The sequence below is a fragment of the Lagenorhynchus albirostris genome, chromosome 6 (genome assembly GCF_949774975.1).
Source record: "Lagenorhynchus albirostris chromosome 6, mLagAlb1.1, whole genome shotgun sequence".
NCBI classification, from domain to species: Eukaryota; Metazoa; Chordata; class Mammalia; order Artiodactyla; family Delphinidae; genus Lagenorhynchus; species Lagenorhynchus albirostris.
The window spans coordinates 91,576,863-91,601,788 of NC_083100.1; the positions used below are offsets into that span (position 1 = coordinate 91,576,863).

The 24,926-nt window shown below is 38.2% G+C and overlaps 1 protein-coding gene across 1 annotated transcript in view; it reads right to left on the reverse strand.

Annotated features, from left to right (window-relative positions):
• THSD7B (thrombospondin type 1 domain containing 7B) overlaps positions 1-24,926 on the reverse strand; it is a 778,062-nt gene that overhangs the window by 48,035 nt on the left and 705,101 nt on the right. The window contains exons 17-18 of the mRNA XM_060152966.1: positions 2,451-2,592; positions 932-1,047 (exon numbers count right to left, since the gene is read on the reverse strand). Of these exons, the coding sequence (XP_060008949.1) occupies positions 932-1,047; positions 2,451-2,592 (258 nt within the window). The remainder of the gene's footprint in view (positions 1-931; positions 1,048-2,450; positions 2,593-24,926) is intronic.

The following is a 24,926-nucleotide window of genomic DNA, read 5'->3' on the forward strand; positions in this document are numbered from 1 at the left end:
GGGCTGGTGTTGGTCCATGGTGATACTGTTGGTTTAAAGAGATGTTATGGCAGTACTTAACAAGGCTGAAGCAGGATCGGTGAGGAGGGTTTTGTTCTGATTTTAATTTCCACTTGTGGACTCTTCTTACTTAAGGAGAAATGGGACAACTTTTATTTTGCTGGTTTCCGTGGAAACCTGAGCTAACTGGCCCCACCTATTTCCAATTATTCCAAAGACTGTTTTAGTGATTCTTATAATGGGACAGCATACGGTCATCTTTATTTCTATTCAACTGCCCCCATCGTGCATTTCACTTATACGTTGGGAAGGAAACGCCAACTTTCTTGGAACAGGTTTGATTACGGTTTTTGTCCAAACTCCACATATTTTGTCATTGGGAAAAAAAGGGAGCAATAAAATTACAAAAATTCAAAAGCCACTAATTTGAAACTTGGTAGGCAGGCATTTTGACTTACCTTGAGAAGAAAAATGCAACTGTGCTAATTACCTAGCAATCATTTGCTCAGCAAATTAGCAAAGTATTCTAATAGCAAGTGTCAGTATTCATCTTATATGCAAGGAACAGTGTTTCCTATTTAGGCAAATGAATCACCCGCCCGATACAAAGAGTCATATTTAAATATGAGAGTCACCTGATGTCAATAGTTTGTTGGCAAATAAGATCTTTAAAATAATGGAAAAAACTATATTTTTAATGAATCCATTTCCCCAATGCAAAATGACCTTTCCTGGTCATTCTAACTAAGTTCCAACTAGTGAGATATAACTGTATGGTACCAGTACCTCTACTCTAACTGAACCTAAGCTGTGATGAGAAGAAATCAGACTGTCATTTATATCAAGCATTGTGGAGGTTGCAGACCAATATTCAAAAAAATAAACAAACAAACAAAGCCATGGGTGCGGGATACAAGTATACACAACTCACCTGCTCGCACTGGTCCACACTAACAGGCTTGCCATCACTGCGCACACAGCTCAGAAGGCGGGTCCTGACGCCTTGCCCACAGGTCGCATTTCCACTCAGCTGGCATGTGCTCCACTCTACAGGCACAGGGTCACCACACTGAGTTTCCAAGTTATGACCATGTGAGCAAAATACAACACACCTTTGATCCTCTGCATTGGTGGAGGAGAGTGTGCACAGAATCCTGAAACCACTTTCAAGTGGCTTCTAAAAGCATCCTGCAATTCTTTTATTGAAAAACAATCAATCAGATCACCAGATAACAAAGTGAGCTACCTTCCTAAGTTTGGTTTCTTGAGGTCAAAAGCCAAGTAATTTTTAGAAACCATCTCATAGTTGGCTGAGGTAGGAAAAGAGAAACACTAAGCACAAGGGCAAGGAAAACCAGTTGGGAATCATCTATTTGCTGGGGATAATGGAGAGAGGAAAACAACAACAACAACGACAACCAGAAATGATGCTAGTCTTTGATGTAAACTTGAAGATGTTTTCAAGCAATAAACATAATTTTCTAAATCATTTGGTATATTTGGTACATTGGAGCCAAGAGAGGTACCCCAGAAGGGAAAGGGGGCAAGATACATGCACTATTTCAGGAACTCTCGTTTTAAGAAAATTATTCTCTCATGAGAGAAGCTTTTGTCAGTTTGGCTAATTGTATTACAAACTGGACACCAGGAGTTAGAATAAACCATCCCATGACTAATTCTTTTTAAAAAATCTTATTTTGTTGTTGTGGGTAGAAAAAAAAAAGGATCCTAGATCATATCCAGTAAGAACCTATCTAAGGAGATTTTTCATATTTGGTAGATGATCTAAGAGTTTAATAGGAAGAGCAAAGCCATATATAGTAAAATCAGCATTTTAAAGACATGCTCTTCCAGTAGAAGGAAATTTTACTGTATTTCTCAAAAATTATTATGAAAACTAATGATCTGAAGGACCTTTAACTAAAGAAAAAGGGAACATACGCCAGGTCAATGTTTACCTATAAGGACAATCAGACAGCCCCATAGAATTCCCTAGGAGGTTCTCTACACGAGAAATCTCGGTAGTGCCGCTGTGTCCTCAGTGGGGAATTAGTTTAGAAAAGGCTATTGTTTTGCCTCTGCAGGCATGTGGCCATTTGGTCATCAGTACTGAATTCTATGCTGAGACAACCGCTTCCACATTTCGTGGCATTCTGTGTGTCTGCCGCTCCAGGGAATGGCAGGGAGCAGATCAGCGTGACTACACAGTCCTCTGGTATCAGACACTGAGCCCTGTGGTGCCCACGAGAAACCCGAGCTGTGTCTGAATGAGGCTGTGGTGATTTTCAGTGCCTCTAAAACATCCCTATCCAGTCAGGTCCCCCATTCATCCTTCGTGAGCCCCATAGAGCAAGTACATCACAAGCTTGACTTTCTTGAAATGACAAAAGCCATGGACCAGCTCCATTCTATGACAGCTTGGTTCCTTGCTTCGTGGTTTTCAACCGTACCTGTTAGATTGTACTGGAACTGGAAGCAATTTTCGTTGAGGAGGCAGGGCCGCACCTGTGAGTCTTCAGCGCACGTCCTTGAGCTCAGTGACGGCCTCAGCAGATGGCGGGTTCTTCTCTGCGTTGTGTGTGGATCACACGACTGTGAAAATCAAAGAGCAGGCAGAGTTAGAAAGGACCCCGTGTTTGTTGATAAATTCTATGTGCTTATCTGTATACACGGAGACACACGTATAGCAGCCACAGGGTAGAGACTGTTGGGAGTATGAAACAGAATATTTAGAAAATAAAACCATTATGGGATTCAATGTAAATAGTTTTGGGGGTTTTCACCTGACAGCTCTTTCTTGTTCTACATTACGATGAAGCCTACATTTCTATCTCCCATGTATAGTTAGGCACATGAGACTATTTTCATCCATTAAACATTCTCTATTCTAAAATTCGTCTGCCATGTAGCAAGGGACGCATGCATTTTGATGTTTCAATGAATGAAGAAAAGGAAGATAATGTCCCTTGTGCCCTCAGAGAGTCTAGCCCAATAGAAATAATCACACAGAACATTTTAATGAGAAAATCATTTAAAAAAAACAGAGAGAGGGAATTATGAAATCAATATTGGCAATGTACCGAAACTTTTCTCTTATTTGGGAGGACCTCTGATCCCCAGAAGATGAGCCACTGCATGCTGTTGCCATTTCAGCAAAATAAATGTACAAATATGAACTTCAAAGATCTCCTGCAAAGATCAAAATCTACCCAGGGGTCTCACATGTCCTCTTATAGCCTCAACTCATATGACATTCTTGAGCCAGGTAAAGCTACCTGCTACCTGTCATCCATCTCCTCTACTCACAGAGGACCTTCAGAAGTTCCCCCCTACTGGAATAATCTCCTTTCACGTGTCCTAAAGCCTATACTTCTTCTTCTTGAGAACACTAACCGAGGCTTCATCGTTGACAGTCTTTCTCTTAAGAATGACAGATCCTTCTCTTCCTTCCTAAGCAACCCATGCTGAAGAGCACAGGCTTTGATTCTAAACATATACATATATGTTCCACCTGCCCTTATGTGATCATTCTTTGTTTCTTTATTACTCTGTCTCCTTTTCTTTATAAACTCTTTGAAGGCATGATGGATCATGATTTCTACTTCCCATATCACTCCCTGAAAATCTTGGTATACATTTTACCCACAGTGGTTGTTCAATAAACACCATTAAATATGGTCACGACAACGTAATTCCAGACCCAGAAACCTCGGGCACATAGATGTTTAAGCCACAGGAAAAAGAAAAGTCTCTGAAGTGATGTCATCAAATCATCATTTCCATATTTGGGATGTTTTGTTTATTTTTTATTCCTTTACCTTTTCAGATATTGTAGCAAGAACAACCTGTAAACTTAATCTTGGCTGTTAATCAAAATGATAATGTTGGATGGCACTGAAATATGCAGAAAAATGCCACGAAAGTCTCTTCTAATTTTAAATGTTTAGAGCCATTGAAACACATTTACTATCCATGTGGCTTTATAGTTGAATCGTCTGTCAATACTTTTAAAGTCATTTTATGTTTTAATTGTATCAGATTGTCTCTAGATGATCAAGAAGAGCCACTGAAATCAGGTAATTATTCTGCATTATCTGAAAAGGAATCCCATGCTAAATGCTTACAAATAATTTCTTATTAGTTCACCAATTTGTTCTCATGGGAAGGAATAATAACTTAAATGATTTACCAATGAAAGAAAATGAAAGTATCTTAAAAGATACTCCTGATTAGTGTTCCACTACTTTTCTACCTTATTAAAATCAATTAATGTTTGAACCAAAGGAGCGTGTGTAAGAATTATGAACCTGTTTAGCCTAAACCATCAAATAAAGCAAAAGAGAAAATAACACACACAAACATGAACACACAATTGAAATTACTATGTAACCTTGAACAATTCACTTACATATTCTGTATCTTAGTTCTTCATCTAGACCTGGGTGAGAAAGGGGTTTGAAGAAGACAGGGGCATAATTTGATAGTCTTTAAGAATACCTTCCCTCAGACCTCATATGCGTATCAGTCTCTAGTCCGCTGGATATGCTTTTAAGATGATACCCTCTCTCTGCCTGTCATTCATAGCCATGTAGACTTTAATGATCACTTTCTAGAAATTAATATATTGAAAACCAACACTGCAGCTAACCGTCTTACTAACGCTACCCATAGAAACAGGCAAAGAAGAGGTGCAGATGACTGAAATCCACAAACACAATCCAACCTAATCTCAGGTGATATTTGTACATTCCACCTTTTAAAATTGCCCTTGTGCTGCTAACAAGTCATAGATTGACTTAGTGTGTCTCCTCACTCCTTCCTCTTCATTAGCTATTTATTGGAAGTTCATAAGATAATGCATAGGTCACTAGGGAGATGAGGGTGGGCTAAGAAAAAAAGAATGACAGAGGAGGCTTACACCCAGATGATTTCTTTATTGGATCAAGACTCTTCAGATATAAACTGGGATCCTTTCTCCCCTACAGTATTTATACAAAGACATGCTGTCAACTTCCTGAATAGAGAAGTGAGAAACTGATGTGTTGATAACTAACTGAAAGTCAACTTTGGACCAGTCTCATTATAAAGGACAAAGTTATATAGCTAAAGTTTATTTGCTAGGGAAGGAGATGACCAATAAGAACCAGTAGAATCTGGTACATAAGCCCTTTTATGAGACTAGATTTTTGAACTCTGAAAACCAGCACTTACCTTAAAGTTCAATCCTTCATTACGACATTGTGCCTTCACACCTTTTGTTCTCTCTAGCAACAAGGCCTTTACCCCTGGACCTGACCTAAATATTTGTATTCATCTGTCAAAATTAAATCAGATATTCCCTCTGAGAGCCTCCACTGACTTCCCTGTACTCTTATAAATGGAATCACCACGTGTAGTAAACATTTCCACTGCACTAGTATTGATATGTGTGTATTCCTTCCCATGGGCTATTTGGAGAGCATGTGTCTTAATTTTCTTAGACATTGAGAGCCTTGTCCTGTGTCTGGCATACAGTATGTAAATAATAAATATTTGGTGGTGTAGGATAATTTGGTTCTTTCTGGGCGATACGACCGGATTTTTGTAAGCTGCCATTAGCAGACAAAAGGTCAACCCTCGACCATGATCACACTGTCTAAATGTAAGGGTTCCCCATAGGTCTGTATGTCTGATAAAATGAGAATATAATATTTTCTCTCCTTCCCATACTTTTTCTATAAAATCCAAATGGTATTTCCCAGAATTACAGTCTATCATTAAACTAACAAATTATATCAGTAAATGAGTTTCTAATTTACTCATATAAAATAACAATTTAGATGATTTATCTTCAATAAATCCAACTAAGAATGTATAATTTGATACTTTTCTCACAACACTGAACTATTAACAATGACAGTTTAATAAAACCTGGCATAAATCCAGGTACCTGTGAATTGAAGTCGCTCTGTAAATTTCTTGTCTTGAGATAAGCATGACTCCCTAAGGCCTGGCCTTGTCAGCGCCCATCAGATATTGAAACCCAAGGCCTTTACTCTGTTACAGGGTATCTCTGATAATTCTGAGAGTGTCTCTCCCTCATTTAGCCAATTAGCCCTATTGTCAGTCAGTAGTTCTGCTTTCTGTCTTTCATGAGGCAAAAAATAAAAAAAAAACATTGCGATGCTTTGTAAGGAAATTTTTGAATGAAACTAAACCCTGATTCTCAAAGGTTGATAAGAGAAAACCTCTAGGATAGAAAAATTGCCTGAAGAGTGTTACTCATGCCTCTCTTGTTTAAAATATTTCTCAGAGATTCTGAGAAACCCATTACAGGCATGAAAAATAAACGTTCTTTGTATATCATAATGCAACAAAGAGAGCAAAGTCAAAACCATACAGACTATATGCTCAGTAAAATGAAGTGACAAGTTGTCTCCACAAACCTCAAACTATGAACAGGTGGGGACCAATGACTGAAGTTACGGAACTGTGTGAAATCAGCATCCAGCAGGAGAAAGAAGAAGGTAAAAATGGGGCATCTGACATACCCAAGAATACCAAACTGGAAGACTAAACCTGGGAGTAGGAGATTTTTACATTCTCCAAAAGCAGGTGACTATAAGGGATCCGTGGAGAGATCAGTAGGTGATTATCAGTTTGAGCAAAGTTTCTCCTTACAGTAGTACTTCCACAAGTAAATGAGAAAGGATGAAAGAATTGGAAGGTTGCCATTTTGTGTTTCCTAAATGATACAGAGTTTAGGCTTTGACCATCGATGATAGCCAAGCACATAAAAAGGGATAACCACACCTCGCGTGCCTCCTGAAAAACAGCACATCTTCTATGGAGGAGTCTTGCCAAAGACCCAAATCTGATTAACTCTCTGCATCCAACTTCCAATTTATGGGAAATTCCAGGACAGATGAACATGTTAAACTTCACCACGGGGATGCAATTTAAGAGACAGACTGGGAAATTCAATAGGAAAGGTGACCTGTTTCCTTACCAATAAATTGCTGGAAGAAAAAAAAGAAAGAAATGGAAGAAGCTAGATTAAAAGAGATTTAAAGACATACATAAAAACAAGCTTGAACTTAATGGCTAGCCCACACAGATTACAGATCTAAAGAAAAAGTAAGAAAAAAGATTATCATAGAAGTCTGTGCAGAGTTGCCTTCTGAGGGAAGTGAGGAGGTTATAAGCTATGAAGCTTTTTGTACGTCACTGGCAAGTTTCTATCTCCTAACCTGGGTGGCTACTTCAAGAGTGTTTACCTGATCATTAAACTGTACAATTTGTTTTACATGGTTTTCTGTATTTGTGTTAAAATTAATATTTTAAAACATTTAAAAAAGTTATCTCCTATCATCCTTGGAAAATTTAGGTTTATTTTCATTATGGGATTTGATAGTCTCCTGATAGCAGTCTTTCCCGAAGTATGTCGTTTTCTACAGTGTGTTAACAGGCGCCGAGAGACAAGAGTTTCACAGTCAAACACATTTAGGAAATATTGAGCTAAATAGTGCTAAACAAGGATCTTTGTAATAGATCTTTACTATGTTTTTACAGAGTCTTCTATTAAGGCATCAAAATCTGTTCTCTCCTTTCTTTCAGGGCACGGGAGTAGACCATATATCCCAGCCTTCCTTGCAGGTGGGTGTGACCAGGTAACTGAGTTCTGACAAATGAAAGGTAAGTAGGAGGCTATGTGTGACACCCCATCTCTCACCCTAAAACCTCCCACATGCTTTCCTCTGTGCTCTTCACCCTCTCCAGGGATCTGGAACAGTGATAACTGGAATGGCTTTGAAAGCCAAGCTTGAAGATGGCAGAAGCTCCATTAGCCTGGATCCCAGGATGACTGTGTGGGGCAGAGTGTCCTATCCCTACCATGAAATCCCACCTGGGACTGTTTGCTGGGAGATAAATAAAATTTTATTCCATTTCAACAGTTACAATTTGGGGTTGTTTTTGCAAATCTATTATTATACTATATATTGTGATTCTCTCAGAGTCTCAAACTTTTATGTATCCATTTAGCATTCCACATAACACATTTTGGGAAGCATGGACTTGCAGATTTTAAGATATAAATTAACAGGAAATTCTTCATAAATTACAAATTTATTAATTTATTATCTATATGAATCAATTGCTCTCCTTAAGAACTCTTCTAGTAAGGTTTCCTTTCACTATTTTTTTTTTTTTGGCCATGCCATGCAGCTGTGGGATCTTAGTTCCCTGACCAGGGATTGAAGCCGGGCCCTCGGCAGTGAAAGTGCAGAGTCCTAACCACTGGACCCCCAGGGAATTCCCTCCATTTACTTTAAACAAATAGTTTTTGAGAAAACATTAAATGCAAGGCACTGTACCAATGAATAAAACATCATCTCAGGGAGGATTTTCCTTTTATGCTTTGGATTTCCAAGAGATCATGCCTTGTCTCCCCCATAGATTTACATTTTAGAAGCACATTTTAAGGTTTTAGAAGGAAATACAGTTTTTTCATCTTCCCTATAAAACAAAGGTGTTTACTAAATTTGCCTCTGAGGAAGTTAAGTTTAGTTTACTAATTTGTGTCTGTTGTAAGGTAAGGTAGCAGGTGAGATTGATCTAGGTCATCTGAAGAGGTGGTTTTTGCAAACTTCAAGTTATGACAAATTAGTGGGTTGTGAACACACTTTTAATAACTAATAATTTTATAGTGCTTACTATGTGCTGGTCACTGTTCTAAGTTCTCTAACTCATTTCATCCTCATAACAGCCTTGTAAGGTAGATATATTATTTTCCCCATTTTACTGATAGCACAGAATAGTTTAGTAATTTCATCAATATCACACAGCTAGAAAAGGGAAAAGCCAAGATTTCAACACCATCAGTCCAATACTACAGTCCATGTGGACTATGTTCTCAGTTTAGTGGGTAAAAATCAGCACTTTAAAAACTGATAGAGCATAGCATGGAATATGTCTGTCATATACTCAGGGTGAGAATTATTTCATGAAACTGTTATTTCTGATATATATATATACATGTATGTATGTGTATATATATATATATATATATACACACACACACACACACACGCATATATATACATATCTCCAGAAGTAAGTGATGACGTATGTGATCATTTGTGATATAAAATGTATTTCTTACAGTGTGTCATGGTCAAAAATGTTTAAAAGCCACCAATCTAATAAAAAATGCTTATCAAAAGAACTTTTCTATTAGACTGTCATGATCATTGTTGCAAAACTGCTTTTTCCATTATGTAGGTATGTGGTTTTTATTTTCCAAGTATAAACTATTACTCTATTTAAGAGGTAGATGTTCATCCTATTTTTCATTCTACAGTATTTCTATCAAAAAACCTCTTTTATTCTTTAAATACCAGGATTAATTTCAGGATAGAACAATTATTAAGTTTTTATCTATAAAACCCACATTTGGGCTTCCCTGGTGGCGCAGTGGTTGAGAGTCCGCCTGCCAATGCAGGGGACACGGGTTCGTGCCCCGGTCCGGGAGGATCCCACGTGCCCCGGAGCGGCTGGGCCCGTGAGCCATGGCCACTGAGCCTGCGCATCCGGAGCCTGTGCTCCGCAACGGGAGAGGCCACAACAGTGACAGGCCCGTGTACCGCAAAAAAAAAAAAAAAAAAAAAAACTCAGAAAAAAACAAAAATCAAACAAAACTCAGAAACCACTGTTCCCCATTTAGGCATGAGCTAATACACAGTGATCTTAGCCCTAAGGGGGTTCTCCCACAGTAAGGCACAAAGAACATTCCAGCACCTGTGATTTCACTCCTCTCATCTAACGATCTGGGCATTCTCTTAACCTTAGCCAACCTCTTCGGCAGATACACCCAGTACTAGAGTAGTGGTTCTCCAAATGTAGTCCCAGTACCGTACCAGCTGCATCAACATCACCTGAGCACTTGTTATAAAGGCAAATTATGGATCCCATTCCAGACCCACTGAATCAAAAACTCTGGGTGGGGGAACCCCCAGCAACACCAGGGGTGGGGTTCAGCAACCTGTGTTTTAAGAAGCCCTCCAGGTGATTCTGATATACTCTGTAGTTTGAAAGCCACTGTCTTTGAACCACTGTTTGAACTTTCTATGTACGATAACAAACTCCTAATTTTCCATACCCCAGCATCTTCCTCTAGTCTTTCCTATCTTTTTCAATGGCAACTCCAGCCATCCAGAGGCTCGGGTCAAAAACTCCGGAGTCAGCTTTGATTCTTATTTACCTTACACCTTGTAACCACACCCTGAGTAGATCCTTTCAGCTCTAACTTCAAAGTAAGATCCATGATCCAGCTGCTTCTCATCCCCTGCACCAATCCTACCCTGGTCAAAGTCACCATCACCTTTCACTTAGATTATAACAATAAGCTCCTATCTGATTCTGCCCTTCCCATTTGATGATTATGTTGAACTATGGCACCAGAATTATCCTTTTAAAATAATGCAAGTTAGATCGTAACTCCTCTCTGCCACACTCTTCAGTGGTTTCCCAACTTAGCCTGAAAACGAAGTCCTTTCCTCGGGCCTACAAAGTCCTGCCCAGTCTGGCGCAGCACTGCGTGTGAATGCTCACGGCATTCTATGCTCCCTGTACGTGGCTTCATAAACCACTTCCTAGTTGCTCCTGGACAGCTGCAAGCACTCTTTGTCTCAGGGCTTTTGTTCTTGCTGTTCCCTCTGCCTGCAATGCTCTTCCTCCCACACCTGCATGATTTGCCCCCTTACTTCTTTCAGGCTCCTGCATAAATGTTCTGCTACTTGAGAGGCTTTCTTTGAGCAGGCTATATAACAACATCAGTAACTCTTCCATATCACTTTGTTTCCCTATAGATTTTTTCTTCTCCATATCACTTACTACTACCTGATATGCTATATACTAAGTGGGTGTTTCCTGATGTGTTTTGTTTGTTTTTAATTATCTCTCTCCCCTGTATCAGAACGTAAGCTCTGTGAGGCCTGGAACTCCTAGAGGAAAACATAGGCAGAACACTCTTTGACATAAACTGCAGTAATATTTTTTGGATCCATCTCCTTAAATAAAGGAAATAAAAACGAAAATAAACAAATGGGACCTGATTAAACTTAAAAGCTTTTGCACAGCAGAGGCAACTATTGACAAAAATGAAAAGACAACCTACTGAATGGGAGAAAATATTTGCAAATGATATGACCAATAAGGCATTAATATTCAACATATGTAAACAGCTCATACAATTTAACATCAAAAAAACAAACAAAAAACAATTAAAAAATGGGCAGAAGAACTGAACAGACATTTTGCCACAGAGGAAATGCAGATGGCCAACAGGCCTATGAAAAGATGCTCAACATGACTAATCATCATGGAAATGCAAATCAAAACCACAAGATATTCTCATTGATTACTGATATTTCCAGTACCTGGAATATGCCCAGGCCCATGAAAAATACTCAATAAATAGATTTTCACAAACAGTGTATTAGTGAGTGACAACCCACACCTTGCAAGGGCACTCTGGCCTTCTCATTGGCTCAAACAGAAAAAGCATTTATCACTTAGTCTCTCCAGGACTTTGGGATATGTAATGAGTCAGATGAGATTAATGAATGTAAGCATTCTGAGTTTGGGAAATTTTGGATTTTGCAAGTGCAGGGTACTCTTATTATTACTGTAGTTTGCACAGGTCAAAAGATAGCATACAACAAAGGAATATTTACTATGACGTCATAGCAAACATGATCAGAAATTAAAATACTGTAAACTAAAGTTACTGGTCAATCATAAGGGCCACAGGTTAAATTCCTGGGTCCTACAATGATTGGCTCTGTTTCTTCTGATACTTTACCCTAGATGTGAGGGGTCCAAAAAGATATGCAAACCTATGTATAGCAGAATAGCCTCTTAGAGCTTCTGCTTGTCTTTCGAGAGATTAAATGGATAATAACAATAGAGACTGAGACTATATTCTGGATGTGGCCCTATCCCCCAAATAATAGCAAAAGGCAACATTTATAGTATGAAGACATACCTAGCATTGTGTGGTGAACATTCCGTGAGATTATCTCCTTAAAGCCCTTCAACCTCCCAAAGATCTAGGTGTATTTTGAAGATCCTTGTTTTTACAGATGATAACACTGAAGGTCAAAGAATAAAACAACTTTATAGTAGGTGCTCCAATCAGGATTTATATCTGGCAGGGCCCTTTGTCCCTCAGTATCTTCAACTGTTCTGCTTGAAAAGTAGCAGTATTTGTGGACCATGTTGAGGTGGGGACAGTGGCTAAAACAAGGCATCACAGTTTCACTGTGATTACTGTGGTTATACGATATGTGGTTGTTGTGACTGCTATTTATTTTAACCTGGAAAACATTTAGTATGGACAATGGTAATGAGAGATGGAAAGGAGAGAGAGAACAGACACGAGGAACTATGGCTTATAAACCAACCAAAAAGCCAGGCAAATCACAGACTGAAGAAGACTGGGAGAGTCAAGCTAAGGTTAGGACAACAAATAAGGCTTCCTGCCTGCCTTTGAGAAGCCTCCGGTTCATGAAAGATGTTCCCAGTCTAGAGGCTGGCTCGTCAGATTTAGGGAGTTAATTGGAAGGAGTACCAGACACGTGTCTTAGTACAATGGGACTGACAAGAGCAGGGGCAGAAGCTACGATATCATCAAGATGATATAATGTTCCCGGTAAGGCTTTGCCGGACAATTGCAAAGAGGAAGTTAGGATGACACATAAATATCAGGAGATTTTTGCTTAGCTAAGATGTTTGGGTAAAAATTTTATAATGGTCAGGGACAACTCCACATAGTTCTTTCGGCTGGTATTTTATGACACCAAGGAGTTGTGAAGGTACATATTTATAACCCAATCAGAGGCCTTGGAACAGATGAGTGATGTATGGCATATCCAATCAGAGAATCCTACTGTCACCTATTTATATTACTGCTGGGGCTTGGGAATGAAGAAAGGAGAATGGCCTAAACACAAGCCAAAATACTTTCAAAGTCATGAAAGAGAAAGAAGGATGGAAGAGACTTAAATATGCTTAGTGAATGCAGTACGGTTTGGAGCCTGTAATGAAAGGAATGTAAATGCTACAGAGGGCATTATTTTGACCATTGAGAACATGGAATATGGCCTACAGTTAGCTATAAGTATTGTGTCAATATGGCCTACAGATTAGCTATAAGTATTGTGTCAATAGTCAAGAATTCCTTGACTATTCTGTGATTATGTTAGAAAATATCCTTGTACTTAGGAAATGCATAATGAATTAACAATATTATGGTGCAAAGGGACATGATGCCTTCCTCATATGCTTAAATGGTTCAGAAGTAATAATAGGGTGTGTATGTACGTACACATATAGCATTATGTTTTCGTGTGTGTGTGTAGGGGAGCAGAGAGAGTTAATAAGGCTTAGGTGGCTAACTTCAAGATTGAGGTTATGAAGTTTTTATAAATTTGAAATATTTCTAAATAATTTTTGTTCAGTAAGAGAACTACAAATGACACCAGCACACCAATGTTCAGGAGACACTAATGAACGTCATAAATGAAGCTCAATTCATAGCCATCTCTTTGGCGCCCAGAGGATCCGAGGTGGCAACTCCTACTTGAATTGAGGGCAGATAAACTCCTAATCTCAATCTCAATCACTCTCCCTCTCCTTGCTTTCCTGCTCTCCTTCTCCTTCTTAAAAAATTTCCCATGTGATGCTTACCTCTCTTTCTTTACTCTAAACTCCAACCATTCAAGGACCAAATAAAAAGACAAGCCAGACTAAGCAATAAACTGCACTGGGGCTCCTGGCCTATAATGGGCCCCAGGATGCCATCTGGAATGAGAATCCCAGGATAAAAGGTTTGGTCTCTGTCAGCAGTGTAGGAGTGCCGGACCCCTCTTTCGACCCCAGAGAGACTGAATGAAAGTCAATTCTGTGATATTTTTGTGCCCCATTCCATTTCCAGTCCCCACCATAAACCAAAGAAAAGGGGTCCATCACTGCATCAACAGAATGTGTCAGGGATCTCATTCTCCACTTTTGCCTTTCCTCTCCCACCGAAGAGTACTGGGCCCCTTTCCTCTCAGAAGTATCTTATCCTCTGGTAGCCGAAGTCATTTGACCTGCTAGAGGAAGAAGTGTTATCAAGTTCTGTACACGGGACTAACGACATAGAGGGCGCCGGCACGGCACTCTGATCTGGGTTCATTCTTCCTAGTCATACCATTGCTCTAGGCTCTCACTCACACTGAATCTTTTCTTCCTTTTTTCCCCTCCTTCCCCATCACTCCTCTCCTCTCCTTTGCCTAACTAAACCTTACCCATCTCTGAGGTCTCCTAAGAATGTTCTCTCCCTGGAAAACTTCCCTGATCCTCCCAGAGGTTAGAAAATGTGCCAACATATGCTCTCATCACACCCTTCGCTTTTTCCCTATTAACAGCTTCTACTCTGTTGAAATGGATTAGGAATTTTCTGCATTCCCCATTAGACTGGAGGTTCCATGGGGACACGGAATCTTCACTGCCACAGCCCCAATGCTTAATATAGCATTTATCACAGAGGAGGCACTTAATATTGGTATTCACATAATACTTACAATTTATTTTTGTACTTATATGCTAGACACTGTGCTAAATGATCTACACATATCAGTCACCACTCTAACTTCTGAGATGTGCACTACGATTCCAACTGTTTAACTTCCTGAGGTTAAATAACTTGCCTGAAGTGCCAGTACTAAGAAGGGAAACAAGGAGGAAAGAAAATACAGTGCATTGGGGATGCTTCTAAGGCTCAGACTTATTTCCCACAATTGTTATTCAGCATTGCTCTGTACCTAATGCTTGCCTCTCAACATGGAAATGAGGACCTCAAAAATAGACATGCAACCAAATTGCATTTTATCTGGGCACCTCCTGGAATGGGGGAAAAATCTGCAGGAGGAGACTATGGTCTCCATAAAATCTGTAATTATAAACTAATTTTAAGGTTAAAAACGCCCATAGTATTTCTACCTGCAAGTACTATTATTTTTCTCTATTACTACCATGTAGTGAATATAGTATTTTAAAACTTAAACAAAAAAAAACCCTGCAAATATGAAAACCTAAGGAATACTAATAGGATATGATGAATCTAATATAGTCAAACACATTACATCCTTCTTTAAGAAACCATAGTTCACTTGAAATTATTCATAGGGATTTTTCAAGGTAATATGTATATTGTGACCAAAATGGAAAGGAAGTTAAGACTTGGAGAGGAACACATAAATTTTAAAAAGCTGAAGTGTGTACAAAAATCAGCAAGAATATGGGAACATATGTTTATGTATGACTGATTCACTTTGTTATAAAGCAGAAACTAACACACCATTGTAAAGCAATTATACCCCAATAAAGATGTAAAAAAATAAAAAAAATAAAAAAATAAAAAAATCAGCAAGAGAGCTCTCTGTCCATTAAGACCCGTCAGACATAACCATTTTACAGAGAGGTTCCCTGGCAATCAATGGTGTAGTGCACCATAAGAGAAATTATTTTTTCACTTTTTTTCCCCATGTAACCAACCTGGGGGATTGAAACGATGCAAAGGAGGACCTGTAGGATAACCCTCTGGTTCTATAAACACATGTTTAAAATTCAAAGTGAAAACCTGGCCTTTTCTTCTTGGACATGAAACATACATTTGGGATGGGATAGAAATCACAAGTAAAATGGAATACGGATCACAAACCTGAGTTCAAAACCATTAATACATAGTAGTTTCACAGGAAAGTTAATAAAAGCCATCATAATAATGAAATATCATTGACAGTGAAGACAGATCTCACATAGATCAAAGAGGAATTGAGTCATTTCAGAAAATTAAATTTTATAGTTCACTATTTAAAAAAGTTGAAATAGTTGCTCTTTTCATACTTTTTGAAGAAAACTTTGTACCTACTTTCAGAAAGCTATGAGCAGGGCTTCCCTGGTGGCGCAGTGGTTGAGAATCTGCCTGCCAATGCAGGGGACACAGGTTCGAGCCCTGGTCTGGGAAGATCCCACATGCCTTGGAGCAACTAGGCCCGTGAGCCACAGCTACTGAGCCTGCGCGTCTGGAGCCTGTGCTCCACAACAAGAGAGGCCGCAATAGTGAGAGGCCCGCGCACTGCGATGAAGAGTGGCCCCCGCTTGCCACAACTGGAGAAAGCCCTCACACAGAAACAAAGACCCAACACAGCCATAAATAAATAAATAAATAAATAAATAAATAGATAAATAGATAGATAAATAAATAAATGAAAGCTATGAGCAATTACAAATATTTATTATAAGTGAATTTGGGCTCTGCCTCTGATGTTTTTAAACATTACTAATGCTTTTAAATATTACTAATTTTTGATGTACTTGTAATGCCAATAAAATCATATTTGATACTCCAGAAAGCAGTTATTATACATACTTTTACAGACTAGTAAACAGAGCTTCAAAGAGTGTCAGCAGCCTGTCAAAGTGACACAACATAAAAAGCAGAACAGAAATCAGAATCTCAATGTCCCCTCTTTGCTGTCTTCCTGAATGTCAAGAACTGCATCAAGTACTTTTTGTTTAAATTTGCTAACACCAACATATTCATTTATTAAACAAATTATTTTCATCCAGTACTATCTTTATATGTCTGCTTTATGAACAATGTTTTACCAATATTCATTCAATACCAAGAAGACTAATATTATTATTCTAACAGTGGCTAATTAGTCTTCATTTCCCCGTTTTAAATTATATGGGTGACTAAAATCCTCCAAGTATACTTCAATGATCTGGATGCTCCTATATCAAAACTGTCCTATAAAGAAAGAGATTTTTCAGAACCTATGTTAGCACATGGTGATTATGAAGCAGGCACTGGCAGAAGTCAATTTCCTTAAAAACCTGAAGTCATTGCCTCCATAAATAAATAAATGTCATTTTCCTGTGTCTTTGTTTCTTCACTCATTGATTTACCCTATGTGTAATTCACAATGAAGTCAAGACAGTGAAATGAGATCAGATTGAGAGTACTGTGAAGAACAAAAAGCATTCTACAAATACAAAGGAGTGCTGTCCGCACTGCAACTGGGGGGGCACTCAAGTGAGGGGGGAGCTCATTCTGGGCTGTGCCGAGAGACAGCAGTTCAGCAAAGCATCATCTGAATGAAAACCAAGAGCTAGCAAGTTCCAACTCATCACCAATCACCTGAAGGTTGGAGCCACTCAATCAAGTGCCAACAGAAACAAATTGAAAACTGGTGGAGCACAAAACAGATGGCAGTCAGACAGACCCTGGAATGTGAGTTAGTGAGCATGAGAAGGGCTGATGTCCGTTGAAGCAGCGTCTTTGGGGAGGGTAGACGCACATGTGTGGTGTGGCACTAACAGCCCCATTGCAAGGAATCTCTCTACTCCCTATTGCCACAGACTCAGAAATAAGTAATATTTTTTTTAGCATCTTTATTGGAGTATAATTTCTTTACAATGGTGTGTTAGTTTCTGATTTATAACAAAGTGAATCAGTTACACATATACATATGTTCCCATATCTCTTCCCTCTTGCGTCTCCCTCCCTCCCACCCTCCCTATCCCACCCCTCTAGGTGGTCAAAAACTACCTAGCTGATCTCCCTGTGCTACGTGGCTGCTTCCCACTAGCTATCTATTTTACGTTTGGTAGTGTATATATGTCCATGCCTCTCTCTCACTTTGTCACAGCTTACGCTTCCCCCTCCCCATATCCTCAAGTCCATGCTCTAGTAGGTCTGTGTCTTTATTCCCGTCTTACCCCTAGGTTCTTCATGACCTATTTTTTTTTTCTTCTTAGATTCCATATGTATGTGTTAGCATACAGTAACTGAAACCATTTCCACTAAGATCAGGAAGAAGACAAGGTTGCCCACTCTCACCACTCTTATTCAACATAGTTTTGGAAGTTTTAGCCACAGCAATCAGAGAAGAAAAAGAAATAAAAGGAATCCAAATCGGAAAAGAAGAAGTAAAGCTGTCACTGTTTGCAGATGACATGATACTATACATAGAGGATCCTAAAGATGCTACCAGAAAACTACTAGAGCTAATCAATGAATTTGGTAAAGTAGCAGGATACAAAATTAATGCACAGAAATCTCTGGTGTCCTTATACACTAGTGATGAAAAATCTGAAAGTGAAATTAAGAAAACACTCCCATTTACCACTGCAACAAAAAGAATAAAATATCTAGGAATAAACCTACCTAAGGAGACAAAAGGCCTGTATGCAGAAACTTATAAGACACTGATGAAAGAAATTAAAGATGATACAAATAGATGGAGAGATATACCATGTTCTTGGATTGGAAAAATCAACATTGTGAAAATGACTCTACTACCCAAAGCAATCTACACATTCAATGCAATCCCTATCAAACTACCAATGACATTTTTCACAGAACTAGAACAAAAAATTTCACAATTTGTATGGAAACACAAAAGACCCCGAATAGCCAAAGCAATCTTGAGAACAAAAAACGGAGCTGGGGGAATCAGGCTCCCTGACTTCAGACTTTGTAGCTATACTACAAAGCTACAGTCATCAAGACAGTATGGTACTGGCACAAAAACAGAAATATAGATCAATGGAACAGGACAGAAAGCCCAGAGATAAACCCACGCACATATGGTCACCTTATCTTTGATAAAGGAGGCAAGAATATACAGTGGAGAAAAGACAGCCTCTTCAATAAGTGATGCTGGGAAAACTGGACACTTACATTTAAAAGTATGAAATTAGAACACTCCCTAACACCATACAAAAAAATAAACTCAAAATGGATTAAAGACCTAAATGTAAGGCCAGACACTATCAAACTCTTAGAGGAAAACATAGGCAGAAAACTCTATGACATAAATCACAGAAAGATACTTTTTGACCCACCTCCTAGAGAAATGGAAATAACAACAGAAAGAAATAAGCAATACTTTTAAAGGATAATTTGAAGTGTATGCCGTCAAGAAGCCTGGTGTGCTCTCTTAGCCTGGAGGCCCAATGCAACCAGAAAGAGGCAAAGGAAAGCAACAGCGGTAAACGTGTGAGGGAGCAGATCACTGCAAGTTTGGAAACTCAAGCACGTTAACGGAGGCACAGTTTCAGAGCATTCTACTGAATAGACATGATGAATTTTCATAAGAATAGAAGAGCTTACCATAGTTATGAACAAATAGGTCAAGTTGAAAGAACACAGATGCTGGCTTTTGAATTAGGCTCAATTTCAAATTCGGACTCTGCAACCTCAGGTATTATGAGTATAATTATTTATTCTACTTCTGTATCTTTCACTTTCCTCCCTAATAAAAGAAAGCTATATTATGAGTATTAAATGATATAATGCATACCAAATGCCTAGCACAGAGAAACACTTTTTTTTCGCCCTTATTTACAGGAGTGGTTCCAAGGATATAACTGAAATCAGTGGTCTATATTGTTTCCAAAGCTGAATGCCCATTTTACTTCTGATGTGTCCTAAATTCTAATAAAATTGATGGCGTCCAGAGGAGACAAAATGTGTCTGCATTGGTTCCCATATGATAATGTGGGGGGGGGGGGGAAGAAGGAGGAAGAGGGAGGAGAAGAAGAAAGGGGAGAAGAGAGAGCACAAAGGAAGCTTAAAGGCATTGGAAAATGGTTACCCCCTGTGACTACAAGCCTACAGGGAATTCCCGAGTCTTCCAAGAAGGATGGCTGTGTAGGGAAAGGGCAAAAGGATACCTGAGTGATTGACCCAGCTGTGAACAGGGAGTCACTCCATATGCTTCTGGTGGATTCTTTCCTGTTATATATTAAACCCTCTACCTTCTATTAAAAAGTAAAGCTTTATAAAAGCATTCAAAGTGAATTTCTTTGAGCTAGATGTTTGCCGATCTAGCTCATATGAGAAGGGAGAATAAAAAAAACAAGAGAAAAATCTCTAAGGTTTTCTTTGGAGAGTTGCAAATCATTGAATTATGAATTACACAGGTATTTACAAGCTTGGCCTACGTAGAGTATAGTAATCTATAAATGCTGTGCAAGTGATTTATGGCACAACTGTTCTAACACATTAACAATAGCAGGAAATAGATTTAATTTGTTCTCAGGGAGGCACATTTACATTATTCACAACAAGCCATTTACAGGGAAATGTGCAACCCTTAAACTAAAGTGAATGCATCTCTAGTGGGCTTTGAACAGTAATAACTGTCTAATAAATGCTTGTAACCTAACTTACTGTACAGCCAATGTAAATGTTCACTAGCTATCCTGTAAGCACTTTATTCTCTGAATTAGCAAACAGCTGTGGGACGCATGGCAGAATCTGTAATCTGACGAAGTTCTCTGAGTACTGAATGATAAAGAACCGACTTTCCTTGCTGAGATTTTGCTAAAGTGTGCAAAAGAAAACAGTCTTTTATTCCTGATCCTATATTCTAGATTTGTCAGATGTAGCAGAATGATATATTTCAAGATTCTGAAGATCTCTAAGCATATCTGGCAACTGTCTGAAAATGTACCACCTGGCAGACTACTATGGCATTGGACTAATTTGCATTCTACTGCACCAAGACAAAAAAGCTGTCATAAGATTTATCCTGTTTTTATAGCTCCCATATATCTTACTTTTTCAAAGTTGTGCTGAGATTTACTCTTAAAGTACCCCTAACATTAGGTACTTCCAATATACTAATCTCCATTCTACCAAATTTCAAAACCACACAACACATTACCTCATACTCATGATTCTGGAACCTGGACTACCAGAAATACTAGTTTCAAACGTTTTTTAACTTTTTGTGTGTGTGAAATACCATACAACAGCTTAAATATTTATGAAAGCAACAAACGTTATAATTCTTATGTTCTATTGTTTCTATGGCAATGCACGTTCGGTAGCATCTCTGAAACTTATACATGCTCATCTTGCTTTTATGATTATTACCTCACTTCAAACCTTTATAAATAATGTCAAATATATAGTAATGGGGGAGTAAATGTACTGATTAAAACACTGTTACTGGACCATAGAAAACACCACACAGTGCTGCCAACTGTGAAGAGAAATAAAGAAGAAGGTTCTTTAAAAAACTAAAAATAGAAGTACCATATGATCGAGCAATCCCACTCCTGGGCATATATCCAGAGAAAACCATAGTTCAAAAAGATACATGCACCCCTATATTCATAGCAGCATTATTCACAATAGCCAAGACATGGAAGCACCCTAATTTTCCATTGACAGATGAATGGATAAAGAAGATGTGGTACATATATACAATGGAATATTAATCAGTCATAAAAAGGATGAAATAATGCCATTTGCAGCAACATGGATGGACCTAGAGATTATCATACTAAGAGAAGTGAGTCAGGCAGAGAAAGACATATATCATAGGATATCACTCATATGTGAAATCTAATTTTAAAAAAGATACAAATAAACTTATTTACAGAACAGAAACAGACTTACAGATATTGAAAACAAACTTATGGTTACCAAAGGTGAAACATGGGTGGGGAGGGATAAATCAGGAGCTTTGGATTAACACACACACAACATTGTATACAAGATAGATAACCAACAAGGACCTACTATCTAACACAGGGAACTCTACTCACTATTCTGTGATAACCTATATGAGAAAAGAATCTGAAAATGAACGTATCTTTATGTATAACTGAATCATTTTGCTGTACACCTGAAACTAACACAACGTTGGAAATCAACTATACTCCAATAACATTTAAAAAGAAAAAGAGAAAAAGAAGAAGAAAGAGGAAGAAGAATAATATGAAGAGGAAAAGGAAAGGAAGGAAGAGAAGGGGAAAGAAGAAGGGGGGAGGGGAGAAGTCAGAAGAGGAGGAACAAGATGAAAAGGGGGATGGGAAGGGAAGGGGAGAGAACAAAGAGAGAAGGAAGAAAAGAAGAAAAATAAAAGAAGCTATACATGTTAGAAACTCATAGCACAACTCTAACATTAACTCAATTTGTGTGCACTTTGATTAATGTGATTGAAGTCAGTTAATTTTATTTCAATGTAAGATAAGTACAAGTTGAGATACAGCTAGGAACTGTTTGATACCTGATCAGAGTCTGTTTAACTATGAGGATAAGATTTTGGTTTCAGGAGCATTACCTGCTCATCTGAGCAATCAGAAAATGATGTCGGAACACAGCTAAATGACGTGCCATTAAAGGAATATTTTTAATGGAAGTCTTTAAGAAGTGTGCAGTTTTCAAAACATACTAATTCTATATGCTGGCAATTTAAAAATAATTCCTTAATTTGCCATGCAAAACCTTTGTTCTCTGTTCCCATTTAGATGAATCCCTGCAGTTTGTTAATAGCTACACCGTACTTGAGGTAAGACACATTCTGCCCTGTCCATGGAGGATGCTATATCATACAGTATGTATTCTTGCTTTTTGCCCGTGTTTGATGACGTTATCATCTTTCTCAGCTTCTTGGGTTTACAATGATCTCATGACCCCACAATAAGATTTAAAGGCTGAAATATATTTGACTATTTTGTATTGCTCTCTGTTTTTGCCACTTGTACCATTATTCAATACTTAATAATTTGAACTTAAATATTAAATAGACATCTAATATAACCTTCCCCTAAAGGAGTTTGTAATAAATTACATTATTTTAAGAAGTTTTGTGTGACTAATACATCATTCATGATGCATCTATACCTATGTTCATTACCGTATGTGTAAATGTGTGTATGTGTATTTTTAAAATCAGATTCCTCATAAAGGACAATCAGCAAAAAGGGATATTAGCTTATATATAAAAGATCGTTCATTCTGATCAAAGTGAAAGTTGAGTTCTCCCAAACCAAGCCAATATAGTAAATATTTACTTAAATTGCTCTGGATCAATATGTGAAAAAGTTTTAAGCTAAACTGATTTGGAAATATACAAACAAGACAACAAAAGTGTTAGGAATCAGAAAGGTGTTTTTTTTTGTTTTTTTTTTTGTTTTTTTTTTTTGCGGTACACGGGCCTCTCACTGTTGTGGCCTCTCCCGTTGCGGAGCACAGGCTCCGGACGCGCAGGCTCAGCGGCCATGGCTCACGGGCCCAGCTGCTCCGTGGCATGTGGGATATTCCCGGACCGGGGCACGAACCCACGTCCCCTGCATCGGCAGGCAGGCTCTCAACCACTGCACCACCAGGGAAGCCCAGAAAGTATTTTTATGTATTATACAAACAAGACAACAAAAGTGTTAGGAATCAGAAAGCATTTTTATGTATTACGTCACTCTCAGCCTTTTGAGAATGTGTGTGTCTCTTGGTTTTTAGGATGTGTTTCCTTTAGGGCTGCTTAGTTGGCCATGTGCTATATATATGATATAAAGCATGCCAAGACTTATGAAATGCTCCACAACAATCTTCTCATACTACTTTCCATGAGAAGATATGAACAGACTGACAAATAAAAGGAGCAGGTGTGACATTTTCATATCTTTTCATATCTCCTTTTAATTAAATATTGTCATTTGGAATAGATAAAGCAGTATAGGAAATGCATCAAAGAGGAGGATTTAGGTTTTGGAGACCATGATATATACTATGGTGATGAAATATAAGGAAAGGAGTCCATCTCATGAAGACTGGAAAGACTGTGTTTTCTACAGAGAAAACAGTGCTTTTAGCACTAGTGATTCTAGCATAGTTATGACGTATAAGGTCAATTTTTGAAAATTAATGAACATCAATCAGCAATCAACAATGGGAAAGTGAAAATAGCAATTTCATTTATAGTACTGAATAACATCAAAAATACAAAAACAGAAGCAATAAGTTAACATATGCAAGACGTCTATATTGAAAACTATAAAACATTGCTGAAAGGAACTAAAGAAGATCTTAAAATGGAGAGATATACCAGATATTAATCCTCTCCAAATTGATCTACAGATTCCATGCAATATCAATCAAAAGCACAGCAGCGTTGCTGGAAGAAACTGCTGATTCAATTTTAAAATTTATATGGAAATGCAAGAGACACAATAGGTATGACACTCTTGAAAATTTTTAAAATGGAAGATTTTACTTACCAGATTTTAATTCTTACTTTATATCTATAGTAATTAAGACTGTGATATTGGTGTGTGGATACACAGATCAATGAAATAGAATAGACAGTCTAGAAATAGAAACATACATAACTGTCCACTTGATGGTATACAAAGAGAGGAAAAGAAGATCTCTTCAACAACTGATGCTGGAGAACTGAGCTATCTGTATGGACGAGGGGAGCATTCATTCTACAGTATATACTCTTGGTGCACTATTTAGATTACTTTGCATATTTTTAACAGTTCTTAGTACCCTTTGTCTCTGTTTCTGCATGCTTTGCTGCTAAGGACTTATAACCGAGACTCTCAGATGATTGCACTTGGACACTTATCCTACTTTCTGAAACCTTAAGGAGAATCAAAAGTGCCTGTAAGATTTAATACTCAACCCAAAAAGGCATCTTATAGTGGATGAATGACTAGTAGCAGGATACATGAACCTAGTTCTTTTGTCTCAAGAAGGGAAAACTCTGTAATTATGCTCCAGATCTGCTTTCAACATCAGGCTGAATCGTGGACTTCATTTGAAATGGCACCCTTGCTTGGCTTCTTTACCTTTTCAATTCTGCTTCCCCACTACCTTATTGGTTTCTCCTTGGAATATTTCCTTAATAAATCATTTGTACTGAATTATTGGCTTAGGATCCAACTTTGGAAGAACCCAACCTGATACACACCTAAACCATGCTACACACATACAAAAAATTTTGAGGTGGGCCACAGATCTAAGTGTGAAAATGAAACCTATAAACTTTTTAGAAAAAAATATAGGAGAATGCTTTCATGGCCCTGGGTTAGGC